Source organism: Tripterygium wilfordii, chromosome 7, assembly GCF_013401445.1.
Source record: "Tripterygium wilfordii isolate XIE 37 chromosome 7, ASM1340144v1, whole genome shotgun sequence".
Lineage (NCBI taxonomy): Eukaryota > Viridiplantae > Streptophyta > Magnoliopsida > Celastrales > Celastraceae > Tripterygium > Tripterygium wilfordii.
In genome coordinates, this window is record NC_052238.1 from 2780690 (window position 1) to 2806118 (window position 25429).

Here is a 25429-nt window from a genome sequence, read left to right on the forward strand (position 1 = left end):
GTCCATTGAAACCGAAACTCTGAGATTTGTGTTTGTTTTTGCGATTCAATTCTACAACTACCGAGCAAAAGATCGGTCAAGAATTCCCTTCATTTTTTTCAGCAATCGTCTTGATAATGTGTAGATCGGTAAGAGAGGGTGGGGTTGAATTAGGGTATAGAGAGATAATGTGTGTGTAAACTTAACAATAAAAATTTTGATATTTTACAAAATTAAGGGTATATTTGTCTTTTTACTATCCTTTTGTTTTTAAACTTATAATTTTTTGGTGTAAAGTTATCATGTTCAAAACGTGGTGTAAAGATTGTAAATTAGTGGTATGTAGATAAAATTTCCCTTACCACAAATAGGGGTCGCGACAACCTGGATGAGTGCTAGTTCTGAGTATTGAGAGTGAAGCCCATGGGCCCAATTTTAGACTTGGAATTAATTAAAAATACTCTTTCAAACATTTCTGTAGAGGGGGTTCAAAATTTCAAATGCACAAAGTAGAAACAGTTTCTTCCCCAATCTCTGCACTTTTTTATTGAACTAAAGTTCAAATAACTCACTACCAGCTCTACTTGTTCAGGAATGTCAATAAGTTCCCCAGCATCAGCATTTACAAAATTCAGGTTTGCAATAAGGAGATAATGATTGAAGATTAGAATTAATAGCATAAAATACCAAGTACAAATTCGAACGCCAGCTTAGCCTAATCTGAGAGAGTAAATAAATAACCTACCATTTATATAAATATGCACTTCCAAAGGAAAGTCATATTGATATAAAAAGAAGGTTAATTATGTTTTTTCCTTAAAAAAAAAGTTGACTATTAATCATCTTCTAAAAAATAATGTCCAGAAAATGACTAATTAGTTGTAAACCCTCAGTCTCGACACTATAAATTGCACTCTTAACAATCCATTCTTACTCCAAAGAGCAGTACTGTAATACAATTATTGATCATACAAGACCAAATAAGAGTGATGACCACTATTCGAGTTGCTTCATTTATCCTTTTCATGTTCCTTGTGGCATCTATAGGTCAGTCTCAGTCATCTTCATATATATATATATATATATATATATATATCAAAGCAACTCATGTTATTATAATTTTATTTTGTTTCGATTTGTGTTGTAATACATATTTTTCTTATGATGATTGTTGAAGATGTTATGCAAGTGAATGGTGAAGGTGGTGCGGCGAATGGACATTGTTGCCGTGAACATCCGGAATTTGGTTTGTGTATTCCAGGAAAAAGAGATGCCCCGTGCTCGGATTATTGCCAGGGGTTGCAGTGTAGAGGAGGCGAATGCAAACTAAGGAAACATAAGCATGTCTGCCATTGTTATTGTTGATTTGTGTGTTTGGTGTCGTCATTAGGATTTCGGAGTACTGATTCTATTAAAATGATCCCTGCAGCCAAATAAATAAATCAATAAAAAGAATAATATTTATATTTCGATTGCTCATGCATTGCATTTGCATGCAATCTCATTGCACTTTCCAAGGAATCATAGCTTCTTCATTTAAGAAATACTAATTGTCTAGTAACGAAAAAAAAACTAATGGAAACCAGAGAGAAAGAAATGAAGTGGATAAACCAACTATTTACAACGACGTTTCATATTTCACGTAGACAAATTACCACAAAATAAAATTGGGGTCGCGACAAATTAACTGGATGAGTGCTAGGTCCGAGTATTGAGATTTGAGAGTGAAGCCCATGGGCCCATGTTTCATCATTGAATTAGCTATAACCTACCATATATATACATCTAAATATGCAGATTTAAAAAAATAAATTAATACACAATAAAATTTCTCAAACAAATCATCTTTATAGTTTACATCATACTCATAGTAGAATAATAGACAACACAATTAATTTGTAAGATAAATGAGCTCATCAAGCTGTCGATAGATAAATTGGGTCGAGGTCCATCGTATAACGGAATGAGAATATATCCCATTAAGAATTGAACCACGAAAACCGCGCAGATATATGCCTTTTACTCTTTTAGGTACAAATGTGGCAACCGTACGTATACCAACTTAATCGATGAGATTTAATAACTTACTATACATCTAAATATGCACACGCACATTACTATTAAAAGAAAGTTTTTAAAATCCATTATTATTTTAGAAGAAAAATATTAATTCAATAGTGTACCAACCCTCCTGCTGTCTCATCACACTATAAATTACTCAAAACAAATCACTTTCACATCAAACTCATAGCAGAATAATACACAATAGAATTGAGAGAGATGGCCCAAATTCGAGTTGCTTCATTCATCCTTTTCATGCTCGTCGTGGCATCTATAGGTCAGTTTTATTATATCAAAGCAAGTGTTCTTATAGATTTTTAAAAAATTGTTTTGTCGAACATAAACACGTATGTACGTGATGCTGATTTCGTTTGAATTAATATAACGTCCTGACTAACCCTGTTTTCATGGGTTTTTGAAGATGTTGTGAGAGTGAATGGTCGAGTGGCGACTGATGGAAATTGTTGCCAGGAACACCTTGAGTTCGGTAGGTGTTACACAAGGAAAGAAGAAGACGAGTGCACTGAATTTTGCAGGGCTCTTTCTTGTGGATTTGGCTATTGCAAGAGCTTAGCATCAAGTCATACTTGTTTTTGTGGTTGTCCTTGATTTCTGTTTTCGTGGGTGTCATTTCAACATTGATTCCATCAACAAAATAAAGATTAATAATATCATTGTGCAACTTTTTTTAATCATATGTACTGTCACGATTATATCTCATATCGAATTGACATAACTTAATCGAACGATATATAACTAAAATCCTTGCACCTCTCACAATTTTACCGCAATTTCACAATCATATTATTAATTATATATCGTAGCAACGGTTCATTAAGAAGAGGAGGAACGACAATCCGTAGCAATTAATTAGTTTAGAATAAGTTAACTATTCAATACTTCTTCCATGAAGTGATTGATTGTAAACCAACCCTCTGTCTCATTACTATAAATTCTCAAACAAATCATTTTTACATTCTCATAGTCGAATTAATAATATTTCGCAATATCATTGCCCTTTCCAAATCATATCCACAATGTCTTCATTTAAGCATTAATTTTCCAGTGAAGAAAAACTAATGGAAATAAAAGGCAAAAGAAAATGAAGTGGAAACCAGTTATTTAAGGATAGTATTTGTTGAAAATTCCAAGCGTACATTAACGATATTGTCCGCTTTAGGTTTATCGATTCTCGTGAATAAATTAAATCCGTACAACTTTATTTTTTCTGGGTCGCATCACTTACTAAGTTAGACTCACGAAAAGACCTCTTAGAATGGTAGGGACTTTGGCTTTCTTATAAATATCCACATCACTTAGGTTATCCAAGCGATGTGTTAAAAATCTCCCGTTTTACATTGACAATATTGTCTATCTTAGATTTGTCGATTCTCATGGATACATTGGACCCACACAACTTTGTTCTTCATGAGTCGTCTCACTTAACGGTATTTAGGCCCAAGAAAAATGTATTATTAGAGATTGGAGATGGCCCTCTCACACAAAAGTGATGTCCATTTTGGATTTTCGATTCACTGTAGATATATCATATTACTTTGATGGCTTTATCCTTATTATGAGGCGTTGTTGATAGAGAGAGTGAGACTTTTATTATAAACCACATTACTTGACAACGACATTAAAATATTATGGTGATATTTGAATAAAGCGATGCGTATAAGAAACGGAATAAAATGGGTTTGAATGGATTTCCTTGTTGATCAAGCCCACAACACCATAGACAAGCCCAACACTGAAGTGATTGAACTCGGTCCAGTAAGGAGCGATATTAGGCCCAAGAATGCCAGAATGTCATAACTTAAAACTAGGGTTGTTATTGGTAAGGTTACTGTTACCAAACACAGAATACCGTTACCATACCAATTCTTTCGGTAACTCAAAAAATGTTACCGTTTCCGTTACCGGAAGAGTCAGTATACCGATGGTTGGTATACCGATCGATCGGTAATGGTAAGTCGGTAATTGGTAAATTTACCAATTCTTAAAACCTATTTAAAAAAGAGAAGAAAAAAATGCATCAAGTAGCATTGTGCTTAATAGTCATTGTATGAGACTACAACACTTTCATCTTGCCTACAATACCGATAATAAAAATGCTATATTACTGAGAAGGATCATAGTGCTACATGTGAATAAGAGAAAATACCTATCAATCGAAGAAAAAAAGAAAGGAGAATTCACATAACATTATTCTAACAATCTATAACGGAAAATCTTTCATTTCATTAATTTCCAATATTTTTAGCATCCGAAGTGTTTTAAACTCCATAGCAGGAAAACTAAAAGAAACAAGATAAATAAAGATAAAATACCATAATGGAAATAGAGAAGAAAAGCATGTAATCAATACCAACAAAGCATTTTGTTATGTAACAAACACTGCTTTAAAGTTAATGAAATTGCTACTAGTGATATATAAATGATAACCCTAAAAATAATCAATGGTCTAGATTAAATTAGATCAATCTAATGGTCATAATTAAATAAAACTAAAACTAAAAATAATATTAATATATATTTAATATATATGTCAGTAATCGGGAAATTTACCGATTTTGAACTTTGCTTACCGTTACCATTACCGAAATCATCAGTAAATTTACCGTACCGAACAATTGGTAACGGTATACCAATCTTTTGTTATTTTCGGTAACCAATTCGTCGATAATGGTATACCAATGGATAATTTACCATACCAGTAACAGCCCTACTTAAAACAGCCCTTGCTAGTGCACTGAGAAGTGAGAAAGGACCAAAGGCAAGCGGAAGCTTCGAGAGATCACAAAATAAATATACTCCCTCCGTCCCATTTTAGTTGTTCCCTTCAATTTTACACATAGTTTAAGAAATTACATTACTTCCCTTCAATTTGACATTTATACCCTCATTTATAGAGGACAATTAAGATGTCAATGACTTCTTGGGAATTCACTTCATCAACTTTTTAATTTAAAAGTAAATAAGGGTAAGATGGGAAAAATAGATGAAATTAGTTTTAATTAATTAAAATGGGCATGCATTTTGGGACATCCCAAAAAAGAAATAAAGAATAATTAAAATGGAACGGAGAGAGTATTTATTTTGATTAAAATAATACAAGTATAAAAAATCTCGAAAACACGTTTCGGATTTATGTCTTTTTAGTGCATGTTTGAAATGCAGTAAAAATGGCAATTTAATCAATTGTTAATTCGTACCATTTTTTTTTTGTTTGAAAAGGCAACCGTACCAACTTAATCCAAGAGATTGAATAACTTACTATACATGTAATATGCACACGCACAATACCATTAAAGGAAAGTCTTTAATATCAATTATTTTATAAAAAAATTATTAATTCAATAATACAAACCCTCCCTCTCTAATATCACACTATAAATTACTAAAACAAAACACTTTCACATCAAACTCACAGCAAAGTAATACACAATAGAATTAAGAGAAAATGACCCAAATTCGAGTTGCTTCATTCATCCTTTTCATGCTTGTCGTGGCATCTATGGGTCAGTTTTATTATAGCAAAGCAAGTTGTTTGTTTTTTTTAATAAATTTTGTTTTGTCAAACACGTACATGTCTGATGGTTTTGTTTGAATTAATAATGTTATGACTAAACTGTTTTCATGGATTTTTGAAGATGCTGTGAGAGTGAATGGTCAAGTGGCGACTGATGGAAATTGTTGCCATGAGCACGAGGAGTTTGGTAGGTGTTTGACAAGTGAAGAAGAAGACGGGTGCTTTGCTTTTTGCAAGACTCTTGATTGCGGATTTGGCTATTGCAATCACGAAGGGGGAGTTCATGCATGTTTCTGTGGTTGTCCTTGATTGCGGATTTGGCTATTGCAATCACGAAGGGGCAATGATACCATCAAATGATTACTATCAATAAAATAAAAAAATAATATTTTGCACATTCTCACAATATCTTTGCGCATTTTTTTAATTATATATTGTCACGATTATATCTCATATCATATTGACATAACTCAATGGAATGATATATAATTAAAATCCTAGCACCTCTGACATAAGTGACGCATTTTCTGAGGCTAAGAACCAATGACGATGTGTCATGAATAATAAATCTATGCAGATGTGCGACTTGATGTGTTTGAAACTTGGATTTTCGGGTTTCAACAAATACTTGATGTTTTCATTGAAGCATTAACTTTCCAACGGACAAAAACTAATGGAAACAGAAGGCAGTAGAGAATGGAGCGGAAACCAATGATTTACAAAGATATTCATGGATTTTTAAAAGAAAAACTAAAAATTGGGGTCGCTGGTCCAAGAAATAGGAGTCCATGTATGATTTGAAGCCCATGGAGTCGCTGGTCCCAGAAAAAGGAATAGAAGAATGTATGATTTGAAGCCCATGGGCCCGTTTCCGGTTTTGGGCTACAACTTTTGGACTCTGTTTATTTAAAAGTAACTATCAAGAATATCTCAATCTATGTTATGACATGATTCTTTCATTCGTTTGTAAAGCCTCTTCTGTGGCTGTGTAAGAAACAAAAAATGCCTCAATACACATGGTGGGAGAGTGGATTAAAACTCCAAAAAAACCCACCATCAAGGAGGCCTTGAACATGTGTGTCCAATACCGCTGGATCAATCATTCAATTGTACATCTTTGAAAAATACAAGGCAGTACCATAAGAAACTCAACTGTCTCAACAAAACAAAAAAATCAAAGGTATCCCGGTAGATTGCTACAAAACAGGATAACAGAAGAAGAGGTTTCAAAATGATTTCTTGGAAGCATCGGCATCAACACAAACCAACTGCAAAACTTAGTTACTAATCATCCCAAGTAGAAAGCCCACCCATTCCAATTTCAACTGTCGGGGTAAAGTCGAGTTTAGGTTCGATGCCCTTGCTTTTACTTTTCTTTTTCTTTGCAGGGTAGGCAGCTAAGCCATCCGCATCTTTCAGATTGTGAACGACTTTGTCAACTTTTTTCTCCACACCACCGTACTTTGTATTTTCTGTAGAATTTGCAGCAAAAAGATCTGCAAAAGAAGCTTCACCATCATCTATAATATCAAGTTCACCTTGTACCTTCTTCAATTTCTTTCTCAATTTATTTTTGACCTCTCCGTTATTCTGCTCGATAACCCGAACTTCTTTCTTAGAGAGATTTTCTTTCTTCATTTTCTTCTTGGGTTTCATTTCTACGTCAACACCACTATTCTCAAAGTTCACTTCTTCATTCGCTGAGATTTCATCATTCGACTTTTTCCTTTTCCGCTTCAATACCTCCTCTGTATCATGGTCAGTAGTCTCCTTGTGGACTAGCCCTTCTTTCTTAAATGTTTTCTCTTCAGCTTTCTTTTTCTTCTGCTTCAATTGCTCATCCACATTAAGTATGCTGGCATTGTCTATCTCATTACCAGCTATAAGTGAAGAGCTATCAACTCTTCCAACATTCACATCTTTCCTATCATTAATAAATTTATTTATTGGTTTAGCGTTAAATACATGCAAGTTTGGCAATGAATTTTGGACCTGCAGTATTCATGTTCAAGGTCAAAAGGTATTCATATACAGCAGTCCAAAGGAGACCTGTATTGACAGAGAAAATAATGATAAGAAAATATACAGCCAATAAAATTACCTTTTTAGCTAATTCATCCTTCTCCGCAATAGGATTTCCTTGTAGGTTGAGGTTTTTCAGGTTAACCAGTGAATTAAGCACCTGCCAGTTTATTATATATATAATGCTCATTGACTGCCCCACATACTTAAAGTAAAACTTCCAACGACACAAATAACCTCCACTTATCTCACCTTAAGATCTGACCATCTAGTGATCAAGTTATTTCCCAAGTCCAAATTCTGAAGCTTTCTATTAGAAGCCAACTCTGGTGGGACAACCTGAGCGGTTTGGGCAGGGGGAGAATGAAAGGCAAACGTATTAGTAGCTCAATAAGCAAAAAAAGGCATAAGAAGAAATTGTGGAACTGAGCAATAGCAAAAGAGGGCAAGCACACCCCAGGATAGATGCCAACAAAAAACAATGAACCAGTAAATGGAAACCATGCCTTGATGTCATTGTGAGCAAGTCGGAGCTCCTTCAACTCGGTGCAGGACTTTAGAGATGATTCGATAGCTTCCAGTTGGCAATGAGAAAGAGAAACCTGAAATCAAAACTAACATGAAAGCTTTAGCATGACTCCTGTAAAATTGCTGCTGAACACATACACCGAACAAAAAACTGCTTACCTTCCTGATAGATTTCACATTGGCCAGAGAACCACCAATTTTACGAATTGGATTTTTGGAAAGCACTGCAGATCATACAGCACAAGAGCCTGATTAAAGTTTCAATGACACAGTAGAACACTAGAGGTGCCATAATGATTTTGTGTGCCCTTACTTATTCAGAAGTTAATTACCATATTAATCAAAACAGAAATAAACCCAACACGGAAAAGTTTATGCCAATAAGTAGGTCGCGGAGAAGACCAAACAACAAAGAGTGGACATAAAATGTCAAGGTCAGTGAGTTCAGTCAGACATAACTGATTAAAATATCATTTAGCTTTTGCCCACCATTGGGTGGACAGAGCCTATGGTAGAATTGCAGCAGCCAAAGAATAAAAAAAGGTACAAAAGTTCATGATAAAAAGAACAAAAGAACCCAAAGAATTTCCAGTTCAACAGCTAAACATGGAAGGAAACAAAAGAAAATGGTAAGCCAACTCTGTTATATATTTTAAGGCCACGGTACTTTGACTTCCTTCCCAGACCTACAAGCCTCATTGGAATTAATAAGAATATTTGGGGAAAGGGACTGAAAATAATTGTTTGGATTTTGGAACACCATCCAAATTGACTAAGGCACACACGTCAATGTGAAATTTAGAACTCATACCTAGAGTGTTCAAGTCTTTCATTTGATCAAGCTTGCATATGGAAGCTATCTCATTATCTGCAAGCCCAGAAAGAATTAAAGTAAACAAGAAAAAACAACAAAGAAAAAAGGTCAGAAAATCCTAATCAGAGCCAAACATGAACTCTCCAAGTAAAGCAGATTTATTTGAATACTGCAGCATTTCACATTACTCACCATTCAAAATGACTGCACGCAAGCTCACAAGAGATTTTACTTCTTCCATTGACTTAAGCTTATTTTTGCCAGCATTTAATACCTGATTTACAAAAATGAAGCGAAAAAACCAAAGTAATCACTAAAATTCATCAAAAGTTAGAACCAACGAATTAGAAAACAAAGAAGTGGTCAGACGGACTGCATATTCATCATTCCCATGATAAAAATAATAATAATAATCAAGTAGTTATATGTTAAAAAAATGATATGGACAGAATTTAGTAGGCATGGCTTAATCGGTAGAGATTATGCTAGAAAAATAATACTAAAATTGAAGATCATGCAAGCAATGATACAATTCTACATAAAATGAATGTTCATTAGTTTATTGACTAATTCCTCTTTGCGCTGTCGGGATGCAGAGCTTATTATGTTCCAGATTGGGTTGATGCGACCAGTAACAAAAAGTTGATCAGGCAAAAAATGAAGGATTGATGGCGGAGTGGATGAAAGTTAAAGCTATCATTGATGAAATGGAAAGGTTGATAGAAAGAGAAATTGAGAAAAGAAGCAAAGTATAATCTACAATAAGAAGAAAAATTATGTTCCAACAGAACAAGTATAGAGTGAAAATATAGTTAATGAGACCCACATTAGCCACTGTTGGATCCCAAATATTCTCTGCCTGAACTCGTGAAATGCAGTAACAGCCCAAAACAGCTTGACTGCGGAAGTGGAAACTCATAGACAGAATTTCAGTGGACAAGTAGTGCATTGGTGTATCCTAAACAATGTTTCACGTACTGTTGTTTGCAAGCGAGGTATTTTATAGGTAGAGAACAAGGAGTCAGCATAAAGCATACCAAAGCATAGAAAAATCAGAAACCAAATACAACTTACAGTAAGCTTAGAAAGGCCTTCGATTCCTTTCAAACTCTGCAAGTTGTTTTGAACAACTGACAACCACTTCAAATTGACGCACGACCGCAAGCCCTCAAGTGAAGTGAGATTGTTGGATCCAAGGTCGAGTTTCTCCAAGTTCTTGAACTCGCTCAAGCACGAAACCTGCATTATCAATTGCACGTTTTATCGGAAAATTCACGTCTGTTAAAAAAGAGAGCTACGAGGAAACGAGGGTGAAGAACTATCGTACATCAGAGAGAGCTTTCCAATTCAGATCGAGAACAGTAACGGCGTTACGATCACCGGTCTGTTTCTCCTTCAACACCTGCTCGATGGTTAGGCAAGTCATGGTCCCGCCGAAACCCTAGTTCTGTGCTTCTGTCTTCTTCGATATTCTGTTTTCGGTTGAAGGGGCAGCAGCAAACGGAAACCAAGTTGGTTTTATTCTACCGTTTAATGTTTTCTGAAAGCTAAAATTACTTGTTTATCCTTGGCCTTCTAAACGGGCCTGCTGGGCCAATCATGATATGTTTATGTGCAAAAAAATAATTGTCCTGATCAAGCCCAGTCCATCCCGAAAGTCAAGGCTCCGACAATTCAAGTGTGGCCCAACCTAAAATATTTAAATTTTAAATGAGATAAATTTTTTTTATTGAAATGAGACAAGTTTATAATGCCCATCCCATCTCAAAATACAAATATGTATTCAATGGCATCAAAGCCAACCTTCCGATTTATTTTTTAAAAAATACATTGAGAATTTGTTTCTCATTGAAATTGAACTCTGGACACAAATATATCTAATTCAATCGATTGTCAACAAAATCATCTCTGATTAGTGCCAACCTTTCGACTTAGTGATCAAGTGGTACAATCTACAGAGGTACATATCCTATGTTATAAATCGGATAAGAGTGGCGCATAAATCTAATTCAAACAATCATATTATCCGCTATGTGTTGTCCTTAAAAGGGTATTATTAGTTGAGAATGATTAAACATTTATTTATAAATTATATTGATGATTTACACCTAATCGATATAGTAATATACAAAGTCTCACAACCTACGAATTGATTCTTAAAAAATGTCGTGTATTAAGTTATTGGTGTGAGTTTGCAATGATGAAGGATATACATTTGGACAGCTCACTTACAATAGATCAATACTGTTTAGGCTAATACCAAGCTAGGTGGGATAGACTTGGAGAGTCTAGCTAAGCATGAACTTTCAATACTACTATTGAAAAGTGCAAATAATATTTTACTTAATACTCTACGTCATTGGTACAAAAATGTGACGGTCGCTTTGGGACATCTGATTAAAATATTAAACAATGGCGGTAATTCCGTAATTGTACTTACCATTTATAAATTAAAATAATATTAAGGCCGCCCACTAATTTGACCAGAAATTAATACTAGTATTTTATTAGTGTCAATTATCAAAAGAAGAAAGCAACTGCCAACTAGGAACGAGTCTGACACATAAATGATTTGTGTGATGTACATTCCTTTTAAATAGTGTGTGTGTATCTGTTGTGGAAAAAGTCCAGAGGCGGCACAGATTCAAATCAGCACAATGGAACAAGAAGAACAACACAAAAGATAGTCGTTAACATGTATCTTTAAGTAGATAATTAAGTGTGTTGCATGTATAATCACATCTTGTTTGATTGATTTAATCTCTAAGATAAATGCAGCTCCAGTATTACATGTTCTTTTTTTTACGAGACAACCCATCAAAAACACAATTCACCAAATCTTACCCTATTCACAAAAAAGTGGATCGATTAAGTCCTGATCCAAAATCTAGCTCAAAAATAATGTCAAATCGTGTTAGAACATGTGACCTCCTACACACATATCCTAAGATATTCAAGTAGATGTAAATCAATAATTTTTAGTTGCCAATATTACATGTCGTTATTGACCAAATACATGGGGTATACTAAAACCCAACCGGTCTTTATTCCAGGAACGACTGCGTCGTTACGACAAAAAACCAGTTCATCTGTCTCCTATATATATACACCATATATATCCGGAATCAACAAAACAGCCTGACCCTGAACTACAAAGTATTCATTCATTCATAAACACACAGTATATTATTCACATTGCAATGTCTGCTTCTTTCTCTACTCTGCTTCCCGATATTATCCAGAACCATATCCTGACCCGGCTCGATGGCCCGGCCCTGGCTTCCCTGGCATGCGTTTCATCCGAATTGCACGCCCTGTCCACGGAAGAAAAACTGTGGCAGGAAATTTGTCTTGCCACGTGGAATTCAGTTAACACTCCACGTGTCGGTCATGTCATCTCGACATTCCCTTCTGGTCATCGCTCATTCTTCTCCGATTCCTTTCCCCTCCTAAACCACTCGCAACCATCGAGCGGCAATCCTGGTCGTTCACCGCCAACTTCACCATTAATCTTGGCCGTTGACATTTACTACAAGAACGAGCTCATATTCTCGAGGGTTCGGGAAACAAAGACAGCAACAGAAAAGTTTCTACGTTCTCCTTACCGGGTCGATTTACTTGACCCGAAGGAGGCCGTTTTGACTCCGGTACAACATGAGGGAGAAATAGACACGTGGCTTAAGCACCTTGAAGAGAACGTGAGTTTGAGTTGGATCGTAATAGATCCGACAAAGAAGCGGGCGGCGAATTTGTCTACTAGGAGGCCTGTTCGGGTGAGATGGCCATGCGAGCAAGGAGAGGCGCAGCTGCATTACGCGACAATCATGGCAGGAGATGGACGGTCAGGATCGAATGAGGAGTTAGTGAAGTGTGGGTTGGTGGTGTCGTGCAGTGGGGTGGGGGAAGGGGAGGTGCATGTGGAGGAGGTGAGTATGGAGATGGAGGACATGGAGGGGAGGATTTTAAATGGGAGGGATAGCTTGGTCATTTTAACGGATGCTATAGAGAATGGGAGGAGATGCAAGAAGGGTAAGGGAAATGAAGGGAAAAAGAGGTACCAGGAATTTGAAGTAAGAAAAAGAGAGAGAAAGCAAAGAAGAGAGAAGGTTAAGGACATGGTTCGGAATATTGGTCCAATGGTGTTGGTGATGGTACTGGCCTTTTGGTGTTTTCTCTTTATGGGTTCATATAAGGTAGCATCGACGTATATAACAAGAAAACAACTTCAATTGCATTGAAGTATGTATATGGTTTTCTAGCTCATGCTATAACAGCATGCACCAGCTTCATTTGATCCGTTAAATGATTGTTTAACTGATCATCATATATGAATAAAGTTTAAACTGTGTTTATATAAGTAGGTTAATGGGAGCTACCGTGATGATCATATTCACATGTGTGCAAGTCTCCTTTAGTGGAATAATAAGTAGGATGTGGAAACTTATTCTGATTTTGTATTGCATCTTCATAAGAATAACTTACGGATTCAAACATTTTAAGCATACGATGATCATTTGGTTATGTAAATAGATCTACTGAGGTACTTGAAAGTCGGTTCCTAGAGATGTCAAACGGGCCACAGGCCCATGGGCCCTGTGCAGCCCGGCCCGTTTGAGATCTATATCAGTTCCTATGTCTCACAACCAGTTCATGGCAGGGCTAGCCGTAATTAAGAAATAATTTGCTATATATTGCAGTTCCATGATTCCATCCAATGTTCTATATATATATATATATATATATATATATATATATATTATTACTGACAGCCGTCAAACCGTAATTATCCTGATCGTACTTCACGACGAATGTCATCATTAATCTCAGCCGTTGATATGTACCACAAGAATGATGTCATATTCTCCAGGGTTCAGGAAACAGACACAGGAACTGAAAAGTATTTATGTTATTATTTTCGGGTCGAATTGCTTGATTCGAGGGGAACGGTTCAAATTCCAATACAACATAATGGTGAGATGGACTCGTGGCTTAAACACATGGAAGAGAATTTGAGTTTGAGCTGGATCGTGATCGACCCGAGTGGTAAACGGGCTGCCAACGTGTCAACAAGGAGACCGGTTTGGGTGGAATGGCCGTGCACAGCTGGAGATGTTCACTGCATTACACGACTATCGTGGCAGGTAATGGAAAGAGTGGATCGGGAGTGGAGTACGTGGAATGCGGGTTGGTGGCCACGTGCAGTGGTGTGGAGGAAGAGAAAGTGTAGGTGGAGGTGGTCAGCATTTATATGAAGGACATGGAGGGTAGGATTTTGAATGGCAGGGATAGTTTGGACCTTTTATAGATGGCTTTGACGAATGGCAATAGAAATAAAGGTAAGAGTGATGAAGGGAAACAGAAGTAAAAAGAATTTCTGAAGAGGAAGGAAGAGGTGATAGAGAAGGAGCACAGGAGAGAGAGGACTTTGGACCAAGTTCACTTTGGTCTCACAGTTTGCATTGTTTTCTGGATTTGTTTAGTTATTGCTGTGTGGTTTATGAAGCTGTTGAGCTAACAAGATAAATGTTGTCATAGATTCATACTCATTCACATTATTCTTTAAGGAAAATGATAATGTGTGCCCAAGACACATGTTATCAATGAAAAATATGTATTGGAATATAAAAAAGTTACGTATTTTAAGTTTAAAAAATTAGGTGAGAGAATGTTCATCGCACATGACACACTCTGATAGGTTACAGTGGATCCTTAATATGTGTCTTTGGGAACATGTTATCAATACTCATTTTTTAATGACAGCACTACATATCCCTAACAAATTCATCCATAATCGACCATAACATAAAATTAGACAGTTAGCTTAATAACAAAAATCAATGTAATTAGACAACGTAATATTATTATGATCGTTTATGAAAGAAATTGTTAGGAGTATATAAAATTTTCAATTTTTTAATGCCTCGAATATATGTACAACGTTATTGTTGAGACTATATAGTCTCGGCAATACTATATTCTGCATCTTTTTTTTCCAAAAAAAAAGAAGAAGAAAGCACTTCATGTATAATTGATCTCTCTTAGAATTTAATTAGAGTCTTGCTCCCCTGCAACTCTTGCATGTCTGCGTCCTATTGAATGGTCAATTTGGTAAGGCTGTGCTGCAGCCATCGGAGCTCCATCTCAAGGCATGATGTTCCATTACAAAATGTGAAAATAGAGGCGCACTTGGTGATAATGGCAGCCAGCCAGCCAGACCCACACATTTTAGTGATGCTGAATTCAATTGGTTGCAACCACTACTGTAGTTGACTCATATGATGAATCATGATTAGGTATTTAGGTCTTTCAAAATTTAAAAGCGTAAAAGCAAACGTGTTTTCCGTGATATATCTGGATTGTCTTGTCTATATATTCTGCAAATGAACCAGCTTTTCTCAAACAAATTCCGTAAAGAGTTTTCATTACATGTTCATATGGGAGGATTTGGTAGAGTTTCGAAATTTACAATGAATAATAATAATGATAATGAAATAGACCGTGACCGTGTCTTTAATAAGTCTTAATTAGGTTCCGTTTTTTAGCCTAATAAGTATGTTCTGAGGTGAGCCCAAGACTCTTAATGACCAAATGTTTACAAGGCCCAATGTTTGAAGAAACAAAAACCCGGACCCGCAGAAGCCCCATTACACGTTCAAGTTGTTGCATTCTACTTTTCACCGCATCTGAATCTCTCTTTTGTTTTCTTCCACTGGCATTATCTCAAGTTGCAGAAGCCCCATTAGACGTTCAAGTTGTTGCATTCTACTTTTCTCGGCATCTGAATCTCTCTTTTGCTTTCTTCGACTGGCATTATCTCAAGTTGCAGAAGGTTTTGCTGACTATTCTACCACCTCTGATGGCCGTTCAACTCCGACGTCTAGAGCCACCAACTCCCAAGTCCTAATATTCTAAGGAGTAATAATCAAACCCTTTAATTTGCAAGTGACAGTTAGTGATCACCTACTCCACCCTGTGCATAAACCAAAAGTGACTATCAATCTATACTGTTGTCAAACAAAAATGTTACGACCCAGTATTTTTTTTTTGGTCACAATTAATTTAAATATCGAGATAGACGTACAAGATTCATGTGAAATCATAAATCTCACACAATTAATATAAAATGATGAGCATTCATCATTGACATTTGGGATAATTGAGAAAAAATATTAAAATCTGTACGACAGTTGATTGTCAAAATATGTTAGGATGTATGCATCCATTACCTACTATATATCATTTTTCATGATCTAAGCTAGTGGCACATATAAGCTAAGCTTTAAAGTCAGACATATTTGAAGAATTTTTCATCGATTGAGCATGCTTTAAATATTTTTTAATTCAACCCATTGTGTGAGTGGACCCGTAAGTCTCAAGATGCCTTGGTACAGAAATTAAGACTTGATGCGATGAATTAATAGATGTTAGTTATCAAATAGTGCAAATAGACATTTGAATTATCAATTAAGTGATGTCATGCATTAATAGTTTAATCATATAATTACTAGCGAAAGATAAATATAGTTTCTAACTACTAATAAATGAGGCAGTTGGTACAACCGACTATAAACGCTTCAATATTCACAATGGGAAGGTCAAAGGAAGCCGGTAATTAATTAACTAATTCAAAGAAAAGCGAGAGAAGTATACAAACATTAAATTACTATATAACCCCTTTTCTAAATACTTCATAATGGATCTCTCTTTGAATTTAATTAGAGTCTTGTTCCCCTGTAATTCATTTATTTATTTAATTAATTTAGTTGTTGCATGTCTGCGTCCTATTGAATGGTCAATTTGGTAAAGCTGAGCTGCAGCCATCGGAGTTCCATCTCAAGGCATGATGTTCCATCAAATGCGAAAATATGCGCGTACTTGGTGATATGCTAGCCAGCTAGACCCACACACTTTAGTGATGCTCAATTCAATTGGTTGCAGACACTATTATCCCCCCATCCATATAATGAATCATGATTAGGTCTTTGAAGATTTAAAAGCGTAAAAAGAAAACGTGTTTTCCGTGATAACTCTGCCTTGTCTTGTCTATATTCTGTAAACGAACCGGCGTAGTTGTTGTTGTGTGTGTCAATATGTCCAATACCTAAACATCCAAACTTGATGAAACAGTCGAGAGAAAGGAGTTCATTGATCGGCGATAGACGGCTCCTATTGGGCTACTACATACACAGATTGGTAATTTAGTTTGGCAGGAAATATTTGACGTGATTAGTCGCCGGATTTGTAGAATTTTGATGGTTATAAATGGCACTACTGAGGCGGATGGGTCAATAAAGTGGAATTGGTAAAGATATTGGCGTCAATAAAGACACATATCAACTTGTGCAAATTGGTTTATTCATTAGTTTTTACTCACTCATGCCACCACGTTCAAATATAAGTATTGAAATTATTTTTTTCAACAATTATGGATTCTGGAAAAGAAAATTGTTTCGATCCTGACGGCGCCGTTTCAACGGTGGCTCCCTGATGGGCCTGATCACTCCAAGACAACAGTCAGCAGAACTTTTTACCATAACTTTGGAGTACGTGTCATCATCAGAACCATTAGATTTCAAAACTATCCCGATAAGATACGGATATGTATGAACTATATATGAAGTCATAAAAAAAATAAAAAATACTCCGTGTCTCTGACTCAATCTACATGCCAGTGTTGACTCTTACCATGGGTAATCCCACACTTTCCTTGTATAAAAACACCAACAACGGCCTTCCACATTCCATCGTTACCATCACAACTCTATAACTGAACAACTTAAGCCAAACGTCTTGCCTTTGTGATAGCTATGGACTCTTCTTGCAGCTCTGCAACAAACTTCGATCAAGGCGGAGGAACCACCATCTCCACCGTCCATCCCGACATCATCCAGACCCACATACTCACCAGACTTGATGGCCCCACGCTCGCTTCAGCCGCTTGTGTCTCCTCCCAATTACACGCTCTCTCCACCCAAGACAAACTTTGGCGACATATTTGCTCTTCCACTTGGCCATCCGTCGACGACCCACGTGTCAGTAACTTAATTTCCGCCTTTCCCGCCGGTCACCGGTCATTCTACAACGATTCTTTCACGATCCTCGATCATAATCAACAACTTCTCAAGCGCAATCCCGAAAGCTTGGTTCCTACATCAAAATTGGTATCAGCCGTTGATATTTTTTATAAAGAGAAGCTTATTTTCTCCAGAGTACAGGAGATGGAGACCGTATCGGGTTGGTTTTTGTGTTCTCCGTTTCGGGTCGATTTACTTGACCCGAAGGAAACGGTTTCAACACCGGTTACAAAGGTTGGGGAAAACGAGGCCTGGCTCAAACATATGGAAGATAACTTGAAATTGAGTTGGATAGTAATTGACCCGACCCGGAGAAGGGCGGCCAACATATCGACCGGGAAGCCGGTGTTTGTTCAAAGGCACTGGTTGACAGGGGAGGTGCAGGTCCGGTTCGGGTCAATCATGGTAGGCGAGGGACGGCGGGGATCGGAGACGGAGTTTGTGGATTGTGGGGTGGTGGTGACGTGGGGAGGAAAGGAGGGAGGGGAGCTACATGTGAGCGAGGTGAGTATGGTGGTGGAGGACATGGAAGGAAGGAATCTGAATGGGAGGGATAGTTTGGTAATTTTGCAAGATGCCTTGGATGCTGGGAAGCGGAGGAAGGTAAGGAGCGGAAAAGAAGGGAAAGAAAGGTATGAAGAATACGTGGAGAGGAAGAGAGAGAGGAATGGAGGAAAGCAGAGGAGGGAGAGGGCTTTGGACATGGCTTGCATTGCGACAGGGGTTACTGTTTTCCTGTCTTTTTGGACGTTCATTTTGTTCAGATGAAAGAGACTCACACTTAATTTGCCCTCATAAATTTAGTAAACAGAAAACAGGTAAATAGGGAAAATATGGTTATTTGTCATTTTGTTGTATACATAATACTACATTCTTTTTAATGTTTATTTCAAGAAAAAGAAAAGGAAAGGCAGATGTTGTAAACTGCTATATTGTTTGGTATTTCGACGGCTATGCGATGCTGCAAGTCAAAGTTTGTTAAGATATCAAATGAAGCGAATGATTGAAAGAACATGCTTCGTTTAATCCTCATTTTATTTTATTTTTTAAATATCGTTAAAAAATATATTTGACATTGAAACGAACTTTGAACATAGATATGTTTAACTCAATTGATTGTCAATTGAATCACCTCTAGTTTAATCAACATTTCATTTTTTATGACCTTAATTTTATACCCATCTGAATACCGATTCCTGTAATTTCCACAACGCGCAAGGGAGAGGATTTTAGTCTGTTTTGTAAGGCTTTCGAATTGGAGTACAATTGATACATACTATATAATGTACATAGATATAGACCATGTAATCCCAAAAATAGCCCTTGTAAGTCGTGAGTGGTGATGATTGATGATGAAGGATAAGATTTAGCTGGTATGAAACTATGAATCGGCAGAGAAGCCCCAATCTATCCATGCCAACACCACGTGGCACAGAATCATTGAATAAGAAACGAACGATGCAATCTTTCTCTTCCACAGAATCTCCAAATAATTCTAACCATCAAACAGAACTCATTGCGCCTCAGAATCCTCTTAGATTCAGTTTGAGGACAACGATTGGAAAAAAAAAGACAAAATGGCATCAACATTAGCAGCATCATCAACCGTGGTAGGCGTGGGCACTTCCTCTCTATCATCTGCTTTCCATGTCATCTGCCGCCGCCAAACAGGCGCATCCCGCCAAATAGGCTATCACCGTCAAGCATTCCAGCAATCGATGGAAAGAGCTTGACAGGGCTCTTCTTTGAGAGTGTTGGACAAGAACTCGCTCACTTCCCTACTCCTCAGTTTTGGTAAGTTCACCATCCATGCTTGATTACCAAATAACATCCACACACACAAATGGGAGTGTGAGATATCCATTTGTTCTCAGTTCTCCCGATGTATTGGGCTTGCTGTGTTTACTTGATCAAAGAAGGCCCAAAAAATATATTTGGCCTTGCGGTGCTCACTGGGACAAAAAAAAAGGCCCATAAAAAAAGAACAAATCAATAGAAAAAAAAGGTCCCACCGAGATTTGAACTCGGGTTACTGGATTCAGAGTCCAATGTCCTGACCACTAGACCATGGGACCGTTGATGCTCGTATATTTCAAACTTATATACTAATCGTAAATATATTAATCAATGTTCACCATGTGATCCTCCTTACTGCCGTGTATCGTTACAGGTTATGGGTGATCACATGGCACTCTTGGGCCTGTTCCTGTGCCTTACTTTCGGATAAATTGGGTTGAAGGGAAGGACTGAGGATTACTTGTGAATTACTATCTTTTCATAATCTATAACCTAAAGTATATTATCTTCTTTTCTTTTTTGAACTTTTCTCTTGTACTCTTCAAAGTAATTAATTATTCCTCATTGTGATGAACAATATGTACTCCCTTCTCCTACTCATCATGATTAATATAATGTATAATGTGTATATATATATACACTTTCATTTAGAATATGCATAATCCTCCACAGGTAATTGGCTGTAAGCTTTAGAATAAAGCGAATGGCACATGAGCCATACACGTTAGTTGGTTTAGCATACAAAGATTTTGATTACTGACATGGATTCCCATTCCCTGTTGTAATCCATCGGTAGACTACGAAGCACGTCAAGTAATTGATTTAGTCAAGAATTATATATATATAACCTGTTGACCGGCCAATTACTAATTAACACGTCTTGCTTTGCCTACATTTGCACATTCTCCTCCAATGATTTGAAGAAGAAGAAAAGGTAGACAATCATTATTATTATAGCGACCAATTACTTTCTTTAAGCGAACTGTGGACGTGGCTGAATCATTAGCCACCTTTGCCACAATTCTATATGCAGGTTAATAAATTTCTCTCTATTTTCTGATACTCTACAGCTACTCAACTAACAATGATTATCTACATGTGAAGATATTCTACCGTATTTTTTCTTTTCCAGTCAGGACTTCTGAAAAATTAGACCAAAACCAGATCGACTCATGATCTATCATGTTTATTCAAGAATCCAATCTTATTGTTGCTCCGCCGGTGACCCTACACTGCTATATGTTATTGTACTAATCCCAAGGTTTGTTATATGAACATAACTAATTTTAGTCGTGAGTCTAGCTGGTATTTTTGACCCAATGTTGCTCATCAATATCCTAACAGAGACCCAGGGATCTGTACTTGGTGCCGAACATGGGACCATGCAGGAGACTGTGATGGAGTATGCATGTGTCATTTTCCCCTATTAAATTATCTGAATATTATTATGTATCGATTCATTAAATACAGCTACAAAAATACGACGAATCGGTCCAAAAATAAAGAGCCGTTATTTGAGGCCCCACCTCGTGGCTTGTTAACCAGACCTGACCCTCCAAAAATTTATCTTCGTTTGGCGTGATTGATTGATTTTACTCACTTTCTGTGTGTGGGCTGCACTCTCACTATTTTTAAGATCATAGCCCCCCACAATTATTGCCCCATACTTTTTCTTACTTCTCATATTTGCTTGAACCCCCTTAATTTTCTCCCTTATTACTTTTCCTCTCCTACTATTCTCTTACATTTACTTTTCATGGTTCAAATTCCAAGTTCCAATCTCGAAAAAATCATTTGAAGAATCGGCATCAATGCAATATGACGGGTGATTAAATAAATAAAATTGGAGGATAAGGGTGGATGTGCTAATAAGAACATTCAAGTTCAGACAAATTAAAGAGCAGAATAATACACAGAACCTAGTCGTCAAGATTGATTTTACACATGCAAGTCCCTGACTGAGTGCATTTCTGCTCAAGTGTACGCCACGACCTCTTTCTCGTCCTTCAATAAAACTCAACTCATTATAATGTCTGTATTAGTCCCCCGTATTATTCTTATTCTTATTCACTGCCCTTTTTTATTTTCAAGATTTCTGAATCAAGAGGAGGGTAGAGAAATCTCAAATCTTCAACAGTTTCTTACTCTCCTTGACAGTTGGACTTGCCCTTGCTTTCCACTTCTATTTTAGATTTTGCCTTGCCTTCTTTATTTTTTAGACTGCTGGGTGAACCCAGAAGAAGAATCTCTGATTCTGTCACTCTCTATCTTTTGAGGAAATCAAGGCAACAAGTCTCAAAGAAACAAATACCACCCAGCATCATTTTAGCAAATCTTGAAACCACAAAATTGGACCACCAAGATCTCTCTGCTAAAAGTCAGTCAGTCTCTAATGATCATCATATCTTTTTGTTTACTTCTGTGAACTTTGGACCCCAAACCCTCATCCTCTCAATCTCTCATTCTATTTACTGCAAATCCTGCAAAATCCAATTAATTGTTGGGGTTTTGATGCGGAGTATTAGCAATGGGTATAAACTAAGGAGATTTTCAGGAATCTTCAAAATTCAGTGAGGATTTACAGATGGAAGGCAAACAACATAGAGGGCATTCAAAGATTCGAAAGAGAGGTTGTTCTTCATCTTCATCATCCTCAATTGTTAAAAGATACAGAATCAAGCGTGCAATTCTTGTTGGATTAAAAGGTGGTTCTAGCACTCCAGTCCCAACTTGGAAGACAAGCGCACAGTCACCTTCTTTCGAGATGCCAAACGTTGAATTCACACCCTCTCAAGGCAAGGAAGTCCCTGTTTCTGCAAGAAAACTCGCTGCCACTTTGTGGGAGATCAATAAAATCCCTTCACCAAAAAAAGATTTGGAGAAGATTGAGTTGAAAAACAAAGAAAAACTGCCACCACATTTGTCAGATCCGTCTTATAGTCCTGATTCGGAGGTGGGTTTTCGTTATTTTCCTTTTTTTTTCTTCGTTGCATTTATATTTTGAAATTGGATACTGAAAAAGTAGGTGTTCAATAAAGTATTGTACTTTTACACTGATCTTGAAGTGTTTGATATATGGTCTATGCAGAGAATGGATCGATCCAGATGCCAGGTTCATAAGAAAAGAACATCAATTGTTACTAAGAAACTTCAGATGACTGACTATAAGTTTGAAGGTGGGGACTCTTTCAGCAATACCAGTTTGATGGAGGTAAGTAGTGGTGACTGATTGTTGAGTGGGTGTTTGGGTCTTTTTTTTCAAACAAAGCTTGATGCTTGTAGAATGTTTTGCTTGTTTGGATGAAACAGTAAGCAGTCTCCCTGTGCATATTTTAATGTTTGTTCCTGAAAGTTTCTGTTTAAAAATGTCCCCTTCAATCTGTATCAAACATGGCCTAAGCTGTCCAATGTCCAAACTGAGAACTCTGGGGCCAAATTTTTCAATGTGTATTTTGCGTGCCTTAACCCCCACAAGGTAAGGACAGGGGATTTGCTTACAAACCTAGATTTTGATATTGACAATCTAACAGCACAGATTTTTCTCTATGTTTGGTATGTTCTTATGTAGATAGCGATGTGTGACGAGAGCTTTTTCCATAGATAATAGTTTTGTTTCATTTTATTTTTGGAATAACTTTTCTTGGAAAGTAAGTTGGACCACAGGGATTTTGTTGTGGTAGTGTGAAGAAAACTGATCTCATCCTGCAAAATGCAGATTGAAACTCATTCCAAACACAAATCGCACAATGGCTGCATCGTTGGGATTAAGACCCGCCTGAAGGATGTTAGTAACGGCCTAAAGACATCTAGGGAGCTTCTTAAAGTTCTGAATCATATCTGGGGTCTTGAAGAGCATCAGTCAGCAGGTAAATCTCTTGTAGCAGCCCTGCGTGCTGAAATTGGCCGAGCCCGCAGCCAAGTTGATCTATTGATAAAAGAACAAAGATCTTACCACAATGAGGCTGAGGAACTTGTGCAGCGTTTTGCAGAAGAAAAGGCGCAATGGAAAATCAAGGAGCGATACAAGATTCGCAATGGCATTGCATCTATAGCAGCACAACTTGAAGTAGAAAAGAAACTAAGATTACAGACAGAGAGATTGAACAAGAAGCTTGGGAAAGAACTGGTAGATACGAAGGCATCTCTGTCCAAGGCAATCAAAGAGCTAGAGAGCGAGAAGAGGGCAAAAGAGATATTGGAGCAAATATGTGATGAGTTAGCGGGAGGTATTGGAGAAGATAGAGCTGAGGTAGAACAACTGAAGAGAGAATCTGCAAAAGCTCGGGAGGAAGTCGAAAAAGAGAGGGAAATGCTTCAGTTAGCCGATGTACTGCGTGAAGAAAGAGTCCAAATGAAACTTTCTGAGGCTAAATATCATTTTGAGGAGAAAAGTGCAGCTGTAGACAATCTAAAAAATGAACTTGAGGATTACTTGAGAACCAAAATAGTCGAAGAGAATGGTAATGGTTCTCCAAGTTTTGAACGAATTAAGGAGCTTGAGGCTTATTTGAAGAAAGTTCAGTTTGGAGCTTATCAGAATGCAGATAAAGAGGAAGATGAAGTTAGAATGGCCAACTTTGAAAACCATGAAAGAGATGATTCGGGGGACAGTGATCTTCATTCCATAGAATTGAGCATGGACAACAACTGTAGGAGCTACAAGTGGAGTTATACTGGCGACGGAGATGCTGGAGATGATACAAAGAGGATTTCAGTAAATAAAGAAACCAAGGGAAGTCTGTCTGTCAAAGAAAACACAAAGTGGGGAGGAATTTCATTAAATGGCATTGATTGGGACTTCATAACTGGAAGTCAGGAAAATTCAGACAGAGTTGATCAAGAAAGGTTATCTGAGATGGTTTCACATTCACATGCGCTGGATTATGAAGAAGAAATTAAGAGATATAAGTCTGTCCAGAGTCTTAGAGATCACATATTATCAGGTCCTAATGCAGCAGCATCAATGCAAAGCTTTGCTAGTCCAACCCGACAGTGGGGTCAATTGTTGGTTATGGAAGAGTCTGGCAGTCCAGTTTCGGAGAACTCACCAGTGCTGCTGGGGGATAGTTGAAACATAGAATCAATATGATGGTGGGAACAGAAGATGAGCGTCGGAGTTCAACGAGAAGTTCAGGACATTAGAAGCTTTTTTGCCAGTTTTCTTCTTGTGTTGTGGCTAATGCGCTTTCCTTGCATTTCCCTTGAGATGTTCAATCTTTCCACTCACTTGTTTTTATTTAATTGATTATGAGGTTTTGAAGGCGAGATTGTACGTAAAATGTCATACAAGCTGTATGAATCTGAGATAATTTATACAAAGCATGCTACAAGAACTGGAGTTGCTGTACATTGTCTTAGAAAGCAGAACAAAAATTAGTCTGCTCTGAAGAACTGTGGAATTCTGATGAAATGCAAATTCACTATAGCAACAGACCTCTAAGCACATTTGCAAGTAGATTGTTCTGAAAAAACATATGATAAGATGATCAGTCTAATAATGAATTTCAAAGTCTGAAAATTGGTTCAATAATAAGGTGCAATTATTGAGGTTCTTGGAAGCTGAGAGAGGGCCCAAAAATGATGCATCAGTTGAATGAAATGATGCATTTGACATGTCAA

General features: G+C 37.1%; 5 protein-coding genes, 1 non-coding gene and 1 pseudogene across 6 annotated transcripts; 5 read left to right on the forward strand and 2 right to left on the reverse strand.

The window, feature by feature from the left end:
- Positions 1-5447: 5447 nt before the first annotated feature.
- On the forward strand, positions 5448-5970 carry LOC120001259 (defensin-like protein 21). Its single transcript, XM_038849496.1, has 2 exons — positions 5448-5564; positions 5697-5970. The coding sequence occupies exons 1-2, from the start codon at positions 5507-5509 to the stop codon at positions 5882-5884; spliced, it is 246 nt and encodes an 81-aa protein (XP_038705424.1). The 5' UTR covers positions 5448-5506; the 3' UTR covers positions 5885-5970.
- Positions 5971-6614: 644 nt separating this feature from the next.
- LOC120001323 (leucine-rich repeat-containing protein 9) lies at positions 6615-10452 on the reverse strand. The gene is made up of 9 exons (XM_038849584.1): positions 10267-10452; positions 10014-10178; positions 9132-9213; positions 8937-8993; positions 8285-8349; positions 8104-8199; positions 7850-7936; positions 7677-7757; positions 6615-7567 (listed from the first exon to the last, which is right to left on the reverse strand). The coding sequence occupies exons 1-9, from the start codon at positions 10363-10365 to the stop codon at positions 6860-6862; spliced, it is 1440 nt and encodes a 479-aa protein (XP_038705512.1). The 5' UTR covers positions 10366-10452; the 3' UTR covers positions 6615-6859.
- A 1631-nt stretch (positions 10453-12083) lies between these two features.
- LOC120003090 (F-box protein At2g27310-like) lies at positions 12084-13460 on the forward strand. Its single transcript, XM_038851997.1, has one exon. The coding sequence runs from the start codon at positions 12140-12142 to the stop codon at positions 13175-13177; it is 1038 nt and encodes a 345-aa protein (XP_038707925.1). The 5' UTR covers positions 12084-12139; the 3' UTR covers positions 13178-13460.
- A 4210-nt stretch (positions 13461-17670) lies between these two features.
- On the forward strand, positions 17671-19039 carry LOC120001228 (F-box protein At2g27310-like). The gene has a single exon (XM_038849450.1). It carries the CDS (start codon positions 17747-17749, stop codon positions 18779-18781), a length of 1035 nt encoding a protein of 344 aa, XP_038705378.1. The 5' UTR covers positions 17671-17746; the 3' UTR covers positions 18782-19039.
- A 257-nt stretch (positions 19040-19296) lies between these two features.
- Positions 19297-20392, forward strand: LOC120002458 (annotated as a pseudogene).
- Positions 20017-20088, reverse strand: TRNAQ-CUG. Its single transcript has one exon. It is a non-coding gene; the product is annotated as a tRNA-Gln (tRNA).
- A 1418-nt stretch (positions 20393-21810) lies between the features above and the next one.
- LOC120002125 (uncharacterized protein At5g41620-like) lies at positions 21811-25143 on the forward strand. Its single transcript, XM_038850727.1, has 3 exons — positions 21811-22763; positions 22899-23021; positions 23526-25143. Exons 1-3 carry the CDS (start codon positions 22395-22397, stop codon positions 24879-24881), a joined length of 1848 nt encoding a protein of 615 aa, XP_038706655.1. The 5' UTR covers positions 21811-22394; the 3' UTR covers positions 24882-25143.
- The last annotated feature ends 286 nt before the right edge of the window (positions 25144-25429 follow it).

What these genes read in the sequence shown, in the direction of transcription:
- LOC120001323 (XM_038849584.1), bottom strand. Translation starts at nt 10,365, where the DNA reads ATGACTTGCCTAACCATCGAGCAGGTGTTGAAGGAGAAACAGACCGGT. An exon ending in ATGTGAAATCTATCAGGAAG is followed by an intron (nt 8,200 to 8,284) that starts GTAAGCAGTTTT and finishes TTTTGATTTCAG; the next exon opens with GTTTCTCTTTCTCATTGCCA. An exon ending in CTAGATGGTCAGATCTTAAG is followed by an intron (nt 7,758 to 7,849) that starts GTGAGATAAGTG and finishes ATAAACTGGCAG; the next exon opens with GTGCTTAATTCACTGGTTAA.
- LOC120001259 (XM_038849496.1), top strand. Translation starts at nt 5,507, where the DNA reads ATGACCCAAATTCGAGTTGCTTCATTCATCCTTTTCATGCTTGTCGTG. An exon ending in GCTTGTCGTGGCATCTATGG is followed by an intron (nt 5,565 to 5,696) that starts GTCAGTTTTATT and finishes GGATTTTTGAAG; the next exon opens with ATGCTGTGAGAGTGAATGGT.
- LOC120002125 (XM_038850727.1), top strand. Translation starts at nt 22,395, where the DNA reads ATGGAAGGCAAACAACATAGAGGGCATTCAAAGATTCGAAAGAGAGGT. An exon ending in CTTATAGTCCTGATTCGGAG is followed by an intron (nt 22,764 to 22,898) that starts GTGGGTTTTCGT and finishes TGGTCTATGCAG; the next exon opens with AGAATGGATCGATCCAGATG. An exon ending in GCAATACCAGTTTGATGGAG is followed by an intron (nt 23,022 to 23,525) that starts GTAAGTAGTGGT and finishes TGCAAAATGCAG; the next exon opens with ATTGAAACTCATTCCAAACA.
- LOC120003090 (XM_038851997.1), top strand. Translation starts at nt 12,140, where the DNA reads ATGTCTGCTTCTTTCTCTACTCTGCTTCCCGATATTATCCAGAACCAT.
- LOC120001228 (XM_038849450.1), top strand. Translation starts at nt 17,747, where the DNA reads ATGGACTCTTCTTGCAGCTCTGCAACAAACTTCGATCAAGGCGGAGGA.